This window comes from Quercus lobata, chromosome 2 (genome assembly GCF_001633185.2).
Source record: "Quercus lobata isolate SW786 chromosome 2, ValleyOak3.0 Primary Assembly, whole genome shotgun sequence".
Taxonomy (NCBI): Eukaryota; Viridiplantae; Streptophyta; class Magnoliopsida; order Fagales; family Fagaceae; genus Quercus; species Quercus lobata.
Genome location: NC_044905.1, coordinates 49,211,639 through 49,223,519, shown reverse-complemented (window position 1 = coordinate 49,223,519; position 11,881 = coordinate 49,211,639). Strand labels below are relative to the sequence as shown.

At 36.5% G+C, this 11,881-nt stretch overlaps 1 protein-coding gene across 1 annotated transcript; it reads right to left on the bottom strand.

The window, feature by feature from the left end:
• Positions 1-2,646: 2,646 nt before the first annotated feature.
• Positions 2,647-4,060, bottom strand: LOC115965612 (protein RMD5 homolog). The gene is made up of 3 exons (XM_031084879.1): positions 4,005-4,060; positions 3,752-3,869; positions 2,647-2,997 (listed from the first exon to the last, which is right to left on the bottom strand). The coding sequence occupies exons 1-3, from the start codon at positions 4,058-4,060 to the stop codon at positions 2,647-2,649; spliced, it is 525 nt and encodes a 174-aa protein (XP_030940739.1).
• Between the last annotated feature and the right edge of the window lie 7,821 nt (positions 4,061-11,881).

The window sequence follows — 11,881 nt, the reverse complement described above, 5'->3', positions numbered from 1 at the left end:
AAAATAACACTATATGCTTTACAACAGTTGTCACTAATTCACAAATCTCAACATATGCACCACAATGTACAAGTCTATGCCAGCTGATGCACCCATCTAGTGTACCCATGGATAAGAACTATAATAATCAAGTATGATCTAAGCCCCTTGCATCCTCTTTTTTATTTATTTTTAAATGATCATACATTTTAATCTCTTATAGTATTTTATAGGTATTCCATTCTCTAGGCATGCCAATGACCAGGAGTTGAAATCATTTTCAACTATCAAATCAAGTACAAGTAAAAAATAAAATAAAATAAAATAAAACGATTTATGCACTTGTATTTCATTTTTATAAATATCTACCATTTGATGTTGAGATAATTTGAATGTAGATCCCTTTTTCTTATTGAAGCGGTGCTTCTCCAAATGTTAACTTAACAAGCATGCTTCAAAGTAAGGATTGCTTGAGTCATTTAAGTCAGGTAAATATATTTGCTATTTTAATTTTTTGTATTCCTCATTAGTTATGTTTATTGATAAGGGTAATTCTTGAAGTCTAAGCAAAGGGGACGGACCTGTTGTATCTGACGACTTTGCTAATGCACCCGTAAATGACTCCACAAAGCTAACAATCCATTTCAAGGCTAATAAGTGAGCCTCAGGATCATCTATGCATGGACGAGACGACCAGAAAGCATAGACGGAATAAGTAATTGACGAGATGAAGTTGACGGGGGTGAAAGGAATTCTTGACAGGTCCAGCATGTCTTTTACTTAGGCTCCATGTATGAATATACCTTGCACCCCACGATAAACCCTAATCAAGAAGACTCCTATAAGGAAAGAATTCCGCAAAATATGCAAATTAAAGAGAATCTCTCCCATAAGGAAACATCCTCCTAGCCAAGGTCTTCTCTTTTTTATGTGTTGCGCAAGTGTTGTTTCGAGCACGCGAGGATTGTGTGACTAATTGGTGATTTTCGGCATCATCATTTATTTATTTGTATCAATAGTTATCACTTTGTTACTAATAACTGAAAATGTCCATATCTAATTTTGCAGAATTCTTTCTTAAATGGTTTTACACAATTAAATCCAGGACAAAAGTGATTTCACTTGAAAGATTTTTTATGAATATTCAACTCAGAAGATTCTTGACAAGTATGCAACTAACAAGTATAGATTGATGATGAGCGGAGTGAAAGCTATAGAAAATGTTATTTTTGTATATTGAAGGCAATAAAAATAGGTTGATTTTTAGGATATGTTATAATACATTCCTTTTTGTATATTTTCTTTTGTTATGCCTTCTCATCCTCTAGACAAAAATTGTATTATTCAACATTGTTCTTCATCCAATTGAATATAGCTAATATAAATGAAAAGTATTTTCATTTCAAATGTGCTTATAAGCAATTTCTTGTGAACTGTAAAGGTGTTTCATTGTTTGGTTTGTGTGTGTATTTTTTCCTTTTGTTCTGGCTTCATTTGGATAATGTTTTGGAGCAAGGGGGAAAATACTTCTCAACAACCAAAACACTTCTCAACACCAGCCTACAAGGCAGAAAAACACTCAACAAGGATTAGGTGATACCTGGCAGATGATCATTAAGATAGTAGGTGCAAGGTTAAGGAGGAGCAAAAGGACCGGTTATGCCTATGAAGCTAAAGACAGGCAAGGGAATCTCATTTTCAATGGTGTCTCAAGCTGTGAAGCAGCAAATGTCACCCAAGCAGTGTAGGAAGCTATGGTGGAAGCAGCTGTCAAAGCTCGGAGCCTTGGTTTTAGCCGTGTTTTGGTTTTAACCAATTGTAAGAGAACTATGGAAGTGATCAACTTTACAAGAAGTCCTTGTTGGCAGGAGCAAAACATGATGGAGGATCTTTTGTCTTTGTATCAGAATGGTCTTTTTGTCCATTCTATGTTTGTTCCTAGGCTCATAGTTTGTGATGTATATAATCTAGCTTTTCAGGCAGCTTTAATGCTAATCCATCACTTTTTGGGTAGTTCCAACTACTATGTAAGACTTTGAACTTTCGTTCAATGGTATCAAAAAAAAAAAAAAAAGTTTATGATTGCATATGAATTTCCTGGAGGTGTTCTAGATAGTAGTTTGGCTTGTAAATAGCTGACGTTTTATTTTTTGGATTTGGGGATAATTAAGCTTGATGATAGTTTGGCTTGTAAATGGTTATGTTGTAGTTGCTAAGGGAATTTTGGGGCAGAAAAAGAAAATGAAAGTTGTATTTTTCAATCAGTGAGGGCTAGTGAGGATTTGATTGATAGTGTTTTGGCAACCTTGGTAGAGAACAAAGTTGTTCCTGATCCTTTCTATGGGTTGCAAAATGAGAGACAATTATCGATATTGCTGATTCTGCAAGAGACTTTACACATTCTGGTTTTTACAACTTTTTAGAGTAAGCTGGTATGCAATTCATGACATAAGACATAAAAATATGATCTTGAGATTTTACACTTCTTGAAATGATTTTCATGCTAATTTTTAAGAAATTGGAAGGTTTTTCTTTGGTTGCATTTCCTATAAATATCACTTGACACTATTTTTTCCTGTCAACCTTGTGTGAATTATTTTCTTGTAATTTTTCAGTACTTAGGTAGTTGGTCACTGTTATTGGGTTAGATTTTAACCAAAACATGGTCTAAAAATTTTTATTTTTCTGGATCTCCTCCGTGTGGAGGGTAGCAAAGGGAGTAAGGTAAGCTCTGGCATAATTGAGTGAATCAGATAGGCTTCCTCTGTGTAAAATCTCCACAAACTGTAGCCTATGAAGTTTAAGCTCAATATTTGAACCATTCTGTTTGAGCTTCTCACGATTGATATAGGCCCACTTCAGAGTAGGCTCAAGATTCCCAATTCTCATAACTTTAAGTATCTGATGCATTTCAAAGAATTGAGATCTTATTGCAATTGCCTCTGGTTCTCCAGCCTCGTTTAATATGCTATCTCCAAGATCAAACAAGCCTTGCTGGTAAAAATGGTTTGCAATAGTCTGATTCACAATGTGGAAATCAAAATCAACATTTCTGTATGCCTTTGATATTTCAGGATTGAAGAATTTCTCTAGTAGTTTTGGGTACTTGCTAAGGTTTAAGTTTTGTTCCTTTTGTGACCATTCCAACTAGTTGGAGATGTTGCTGTAGCTAGTAGATATTCTAGGACAATTGGGTTGTTTTTTTCCTTTGCTCATCCTTCAATAAACCAAACTAGGATGCAAAAAAAATGGGGGAATGTAACTGAAGATGCAACTGCCATTTGACTAAAAAAAGGTGCTAGTTTTGTTGTTTTTCAACTCATCTGCTTGCTGCCTAGGTCCCAAAGCTAGGCTCTGTTTTTTCTTTCATTGTTTTGGCCTTGGCAAATGTAACATTTGGTTGTAATGTAACTTGTTGTGGCCTTCATGTGCTACCCAGAATGCTCATGGCCAAAGTTTTTGTAATACAATAGCTTTACATCAATAAAATTTCTAACATTTCTCTCAAAAAAACATCACTAATAGTCTATCAAATGAGAAATTTTATTGTCAAAATGAACAAAATTTACAATGGGATCCAAACAACAAAACAAAAAGATGAACCTCATCTATAAACACAAAAATTATTTGCAAACACAATAACTAAAAGCTAACATAGCTAATATAGCCTAACATACAATCTAATGCAAAGATAACTGAGCTTCTAAAGAGCATTTACAACTCCAAATTAAAACAACTATACTGAAACCACATAAACAATTCACATCAGAACCAATTCCTTCAAGTTAGCAGTAAGCCTACAACCAAATACCACTAATACAATCTTCCCCACATTACAAATTGAAAAGAACTTAAAACACTTATATGCCTTCATCTCATCAACCATGTCCCTATTAAGATCGAATGAGCAAGGGTCTTAAAACCTAAAACCCAAAATTCCCATGTCCCCCACCAAATCGAGTACAAAAACAAGCATTGTGGAGCATGTGGGTTTTGGGTCCTATCTTTGCTTCTCGACAACAAACCTGCAACCCGAAATTTTCACGTTCCCACCAGATTCGATACCGAAACCGATCGCCATGGAACTTTTTGGCTTTCCCTTTGGCCCTCCACTGATTGTGTCGTTGCTAGAGTTCCTATGGAGATGGTGATAGGTGAAAATAGCAGCCTTCCATGGCTTAACAATTCTGTAAATTTTAGTTTCATATAGAGAGAAAAAGGAAATTTCTTCTCTAGAGAGATATTGGGGAAATAGAGTTAGAGGGAGAGAGAAAGAAAGAGGCAGATAATGTTTAAGGGTTTGAGAAAAATTTTGAATCATTGTTTTGTTAATCTTGGGTTAAATCCGGTTAGGTCTATTAGTTTTAACCTTGGTTTGATTTTCTAACAAGAGTTAAGGTAATGGGTAAGTGTTGATGTGGAGTTGAGTCAAGAAAAATGGATAGGTGTCATTTTGCTATTGGGTGGCAAGAGCTGGGAGGACGACATCAGTGGTCCTCTAGGAGGTTCCAGTGAGAAATTAGAGAATTTTGACTTGGAGGTTCTAATAATTTCTCACTGTATTTTCTAATTTAGCACGTCTAAAATTTGGGTCTTTTACTATTGTGGCAGGAAACAAAAGGCCATCTGTAGTCACCACTAATCATGCTTTGTTAACATGAATTTTGACTCTCAAAGTTGCATATTTAACAAAATCAAAGTTTCATATTCAATAAAGAAAATTAGGATACTCCGCATCTTTGTTATCTGTCATCTAGATTCTAGATAATTTCCTTCCCCTTGGTAATGCACTCTACTTATTGTTCGATACTTTTGTTGGTATTACTACATATATATTTATAAACCTTGCTTTTCATTTGAATTCATTTTATCTTGGGATATATTTGCAAACTTTGATCTAATTGTTGTATATTTTAATCTTCATAAGGGAAAAATCTTTCTCACATTTATCATCTCATTTTCTTACTCATAAGCTCATTGCATTATTTTATTGTTTAAGAAAAAACACAATGATAGGTGAAAGTGATCAACAGACAACCCATTGGTATGAGTTTCAAACTTGACATCCCAAACAATCCAAATCAAGAATCGACAATCCAAATCAGGAATCGAAATCTACCAACGTATCCAAATGTGACACTTGTTTTGACCAAAAAGTAAAAGAACCCAACATGTTGCAAAAAGGAATAATTACATTTTTTTTTGGGGGGCTAAAATACTGTTTATGTTATTCTTAAACTTTAGAAAATTATTTTTTTTTGTCCCTAAACTTTTTAAAAGATTTTATAAATAGTCTAAGAACGAAAAAAAAAAAAAAAACCTTTTACAATAGTGAAAACAAATCTTTATATATATGATGAGTAGTGTAAAATGGTCGTCCATAAAGTGACCATCATTAGTAAGGACGACCATCATTACTAAGGACGATCATAAGCACACATTAATGCTCAGATATAAATTCCTTACTTAAATGGCACAAGTGTAACGAACATACAGCCTTTCCAACCACCAACTCACAATTGTTACAATTATCTCAAGCTGACCATTACACAGCCATTATAGGACATTGAATGGGGAAGTTAAATGGCTATTGAATGAGACATTTAACCCTCCAACTCAACCATAACTGATGGATAGCGATAAAATGTTCGTCCATATTGCAAACCATCCATGTTAATGACGAGTAAAAGTATGGACGAGCGTAAGCGCATTAGTTACAATTATCTCAAGCTGACCATTACACAGCCATTACAGGACATTGAATGGGGAAGTTAAATAGCTATTAAATGAGCCATTTAACCCTCCAACTCAACCATAACTGATGGATAGCAATAAAATGCTCGTCCATATTGCAAACCATCCATGTTAATGACGAGTAAAAGTATGAGTGCAAGCGCATTAGTTCTAAACAACATTTAATGTCCAAATGATAAATGAGCACGGAGCCGTTACTGCCATCTAATAATGCGCATTTAATGGCCGTTATAGACGTTAAAAGACCAAGGATAAATGGTCATTATTAGGCCATAAATCCTCCAGCTGTGGTACAACATTAGAGAGGCTAGTAGATTGAGCATTTATTCACACAAAGGCTATATAAAGCCAGGAGAGACAAGTAAGTGAGGCATGTTGAACACACACACAAATTACTCTACAGATTATAGATTTCTAAAGAGTTTAAACTAATTTAAGTATCAGAGGGTCCTTAGCAGGCCCCAAATCGGTGTCTAGGGGTGTGCAGCCAATCCACCAACCCGCCAAAACCAACCTGACCCAACTCAACCCATCAGGTTAGGTCGATTTTTAGGGCTTGGTGGGTTGGGTTAGGTTACAAAAAAAATTTTGATAGCGGGTCGGGTTAAGTTTGGGTCATAAAATTCCAAACCCGCCAAACCCGACCCGACCCGACCCACTCATATATTTAATATATATATTTAAAATATATTATATAATTAGTAAATTTTTTAAAATAATCAATTCTTCCTATCTTATATAAAAACTAATTAGTTTATACAAACCCTAGTAAATTACAATTGTTGTTGCCTTTAAGGAGTTATATTGATACTAATTTTTAAGTTTTTTTTAATATATTTATATTTTTTTTTTCTACTCAATTTAATAATAATAATAATAATAAATTTGTCCAACCCATGGGTTCAACTCGACCCATTTGGGTTAGGTTGGATTTATGTGATGGGTTGAATTTTTTTTGACCTACCATGGTGGGTTGGGTCAAAAAATCCCCTTAACCTGACCCAACCCGACCCATGCACACTCTTACTAGTGTCATTATCTGCTTAGTGCTTTTTTTGGTATAGGATCTCTAGGTTGTTCATAGTACTGACGAGGAATATACTGACGAGCTCCAAGTCGTCCATCATGTTGATGAGGAACATACTGACGATGTGAAATTCTGCTTCATTAGTTTGACGCCATCTGTGAGGACGGCAAGCTATCAATCAATAAGTCATTGAATTCTCTACTGACTAAGTTCCTTAGAACCAATGGACTCTACCACAACTGCACTGTCAAACCTGATGGTGATGGCTCAAAAAATCCAAGCACTAACAGCCAATGTGCAAGAATTGAATAAACAAAATGAAGACTTGAAGCGGAGAGTGCGTTCAAAAGGCACAAATACGTCACAGTCACATCGTAATCGCAATGACAATGATGATGAAGCCCATAGTCTAGGAAATAGCTGAAGAGAAACTTCTAAGTACATCGCATAGTCGACTCATGGCAACGTTCGGATGATGAAAAACATGAGGAAGGAGTTAGACAAAGTCAAGAACGCCATGAAGGGAAAGACAGCGATAAATCTTGATGGCATGATCAAGAGGACGGACTCACCCTTCACTGCCAACGTTTTGGAGTGCCCTTTGCCTCCCAAATTTCCTCTCCCACAGTTGGAGGTTTACGATGGCACTAAGGACCCCTTAGATCACATAAGGGCATTCAAGAAAATATTAAAATTTTAGCAAATCCCAGATAAGGTAATTTGCAAATCATTCCCAGTAATCCTTAGAGGAGTAGCAAGGGTGTGGTTTAGTAAGCTGCCTGTGACATCTATTGCAAACTTTGAGCAGCTAAGCAACTCTTTTGTCCGCCATTTCATTGGGGCCAAAGCCATAAGAGGCTCACCTCACACCTGTTAACTGTGAAGCAACAGGAAGGGGAAGCCCTGAGAAAGTAGGTAAAATGCTTCAATAAAGCAGTGTTAGAAATTGATGAGGCAAATGATCAGGTGATAATGACGACCTTCCAAGTAGGGTTGAACAATCCTGACCTCGTCTTCTTTATAGGGAAGACTCTGCCAATTACAATGACAGACAAGCATATGATTATGGCTAAAAACTGACAAGCATAATTGTAATGACGATCAAATTCTCAAAGCGAGAGTAAGTCATATGATTAAATTCACATGGTTAAAAACCGACAAGCAGTTTTTCTAAAAAGGAAAACAAAAATCAAGGCGAGCGGGAAGCTCAAGAAAACTTCACACGTGCAACCAATGAAGAAAAGGCATGTGTTAATCACCTAATGAGAAAGACGCCTCGCATTAAATGTGATGGGACGAGAATCTCAGGACACGAAGGGGAGATTGAACTGCCAAAAACCTTTCATATTCCTATGCTCGTCCAAACAAACGACAACAAAGGAATAAAGGGGGAAACTGACAAGTAGTGTAAAATGGTTGTCCATAAAGTGACCGTCATTACTATGGACGACCGTCATTACTAAAGACAATCATCATTAGTAAGGATGACCATCATTACTAAGGACTATCATAAGCACACATTAATACTCAGATATAAACTCCTTACTTAAATGGCACAAGTGTAACGGACGTGCAGCCTTTCCAGCCACCGGCTCATAGCTGTTATAATTATCTCAAGCTGACCATTACACAGCCATTACAAGACATTGAATGGGGAAGTTGAATGGCTATTAAATGAGCCATTTAACCCTTTAGCTCAATCATAATTGATGAATAGCGATAAAATGCTCGTCCATATTGCAAACTGTTCGTGTTAATGACGAGTAAAAGTATGGACGAGCGTAAGCGCATTAGTTCTAGATAGCATTTAATGTCCAAATGATAAATGAGCATGGAGCCATTATTGCCGTCCAATTATGCGCATTTAATGGCTATTACAGATGTTAAAGGATTGAGGATAAATGGTCATTATTAGGCCATAAATCCTCCAACTGTGGTACAATGTTAGAGAGGCCAATAGACTGAGCATTTACTCACACAAAGGCTATATAAATCCAGGAGAGACAAGTAAGTGAGGCATGTTGAACACACACACAAATTACTCAGAGAAAATGGGCTTTTGCCCTTATTTTTAAAAAAATCTAGCAATGTATCCCTGTTTTGAAACTATTTAAGTATGTGTCCCTATTTTGAAACTCGATTAGTTTAAAAATGAGTTATGCCAAATAAAACTTAAAAAAAAAAAAATTATGGAACTCGTGTCACATGAAATCAAGTTCCTTGAAAGGAACTTAAGTTCTTTGAATGGAATTCGAGCTCCCTGAACTTGAGTTCCACAATTTTATTTTATTATTATTATTTTTTTTTAAGTTTCATTTAGCATAACTCGATTTTAAACCAATCGAGTTTTACATTGAAACTCGATTTTAAGAAAATCGAGTTTCATAACAGGGACACGAACCTAAATAGTTTCAAAATAGGGACATATTGCTAGATTTGTTTTTTAAAATAAGGGCAAAAGCCTAGAATTCCTCAAATTACTCTACAGATTATAGATTTCTAAAGAGTTTAAGAGCTAAGAGAGTTAGGACTGGCCTAAATGGGACTACACTTTAGGCCAGCTTATGCGCAAGTTAAGCCATCCTAATATAGACATGTTCTGGCATGGGCATAGTGGACTGGGTGTACGGCATGGCCACAGTAGGAATACTGGTTACAGATGCTACGGCAGAAACACAATACAACAGAACAACTATAATACTAAATGAGATGAATAAAACCAACATTAAGAATGGAAGGTAGCTAATAAAGTTATGGTAGAATAATACAACAAATAGAAACAACGCTACAGCAAAAAAGACAAACAACTTAATAACTGAATAGTAAACAAATCACCCAATAAATATGAATAGTAAAAGGAAAACTTTTCTACCAGACAGGGGGCTTAGATTTTCAGCAGAAGCGAACCTAAGAAGGGAGCCAATCTCCAACGTGAGTAACCTCAAGAAAGGCTCCTGTTGTAAAAGTTACAGACTTTGGAAAAAGGACCTAAATGGTATGGTTTAAGCTTCAATTCTCAATCCCTCGGAAAGTAGGTTTGTCAAGAGGGAGAGAAAAAGTAGTCTATTGATGCATGCCTTTATTCCTATTCATATTTTTTTCTCCCTCTGGTTTTTCTGTGTGTTCTTTCTTTTTCTCTATTCTTTCTTTTCTTTTTTTCTACCTCTCCTTCCGTCCTTTCTACTGTTCACAGCTACCCATTTTTATATCACCTACTATTGTGGGATTTACCATTTTTGCCCCTCAATTGCTTTTGGCTCCTTATGGGTATCCTTCCAAGATTGCCCACTAGCCTGCCAATTGCCTAGCCAATATCACTACTCAGAGTGTGTTGGTTGCACCACTCTCCATTCCCAGACAAAATTACTTGTCTTGTTTCTTACCTCCCTCAGTTTTTTACTTCACCCATCTTGATAAGGATTAAGTTATCTCATCACCTACCTCTATGGCATGCATCAAGTGGTCTCAGCCCATACTTACTTCTTTTGGGTGAATTGCCATCCCAACAGTACATTTCTCCCAAAGAAACTTGAGTGGGAGCCCCATAATAGACCCCATTTTCTCCCCATTGCCAAACCACACCCTTTGAAAGCCTTGACCCGTGACCCACCTCCCATGTATTGGCTGGGTACAAGTAGGTGGTGCTCTGGCCCTTTGTGCATGCTCCACTCCGTCTGAATTTGTTTCTTTCTAGCCTTCACATCATTTCTGCTGCCTTTGCATTTGTTTAATTCTGATGTACGTGCTAGTTGATGTTTTATCTTTTGTGGCATGAGGATGTGTGGGCTTTTAGGCTCATATTTTCTTCCTTTAATCCCTTCTTGGACTGGGTATCGCTTAGGCATAACCCTTCATCTTCTTTCTAAGCCCGTGTTTTTTCTTCTCTATGATCGTGGGCCTTTTGGCCACTGATCCTGCCTTATCACTTCATCGTGTTTGTTATAGTTTTACCTCTCTTTTTATTTCTTATTACACTATGGGCTTGCGGGTTGATGTTCCTGCCGTGCCAGCTCATTTCTTCATTAATCTTTTGCTCAGGGTCTCATTGGCCCACTTTCCACATCTTTACCTTTTTTGGCTTGTTGGCCAACATTCCTGTCGTGCCAGCCCATTTTTATTACTTTATTCCTTGGGCTTCCTCAGCTCATTTGTTCCCTCTTTACCTTTTTTACTCCTATGGGATTTTTGCTAAATTCTTTGGGCTTCTTTGGCCCAATTACTACATCTTTACCTCTTATTACTTTTTGGGCTTATTGGCCTTTAAGCCAAACCGTTGAGTTTACTAATTCATTTCCCAGGCTTCCCCAACCCATTTACTTCCTCTTTACCTCTTATTATTCCCATAGGCTTATCATTTCATTCCTTAGGCTTCCCCGACCCATTTACTTCTTTTTTACCTCTTTTTATTCTTGTGGGCTTACTGGCTATCAATCCTGCTATTTTAGTCCACTGGGCTTATTTCCTTATTTCTTCACTGTTTTTTCCTTCTTACCTTATCTATTGTTGGACTTCTTCTATTGTTGGGCCCTTTGTCAAAAAATGGGCATTAACATATATATATATATATATATTGATAAGTAAGAAAGATGTATATTCAAAAGGTTACTTTATGCATGAAAAGCACAAAGCAAACCAAAATTTACAGAGAAGAAAAAAAAACAAACAAACAAAGGAAAAAAGAAGAAGATAATTAATTACAAAAGAGGAGAGAACAAAGAATAAAGGGAGAGAATCACTAGATGTGAGTCTCTAAGCTTGAGAAAAGTCGAATAGAGATCCACTAAAAGAAGCAAGCAAATGGTCGCTAAAGCTATCCAAGTCCTCACAAGTCTGCTGATTGCGCTCCTTCCAAAGACACCACAATAAGCACAACAGAACTAAATTCCAAATGTTAGACCAATGCTTCTCCAACCAATTCCATCAACCAAAAAGCATTCCTGGAATCGTTCTTGGTAAAACCCGCGAAATCCTAAAAGATTTAAAACACAACTCCACAACCAATGAGGCTTCTCACAATGAAGTAGTAAGTGGTCCACAGTCTCCCCACAACAACGACATATAATGCATCAATCAACAAAATCAAAACCCTAAGTCTCAACTTATCACTCATAAGAATCTTAT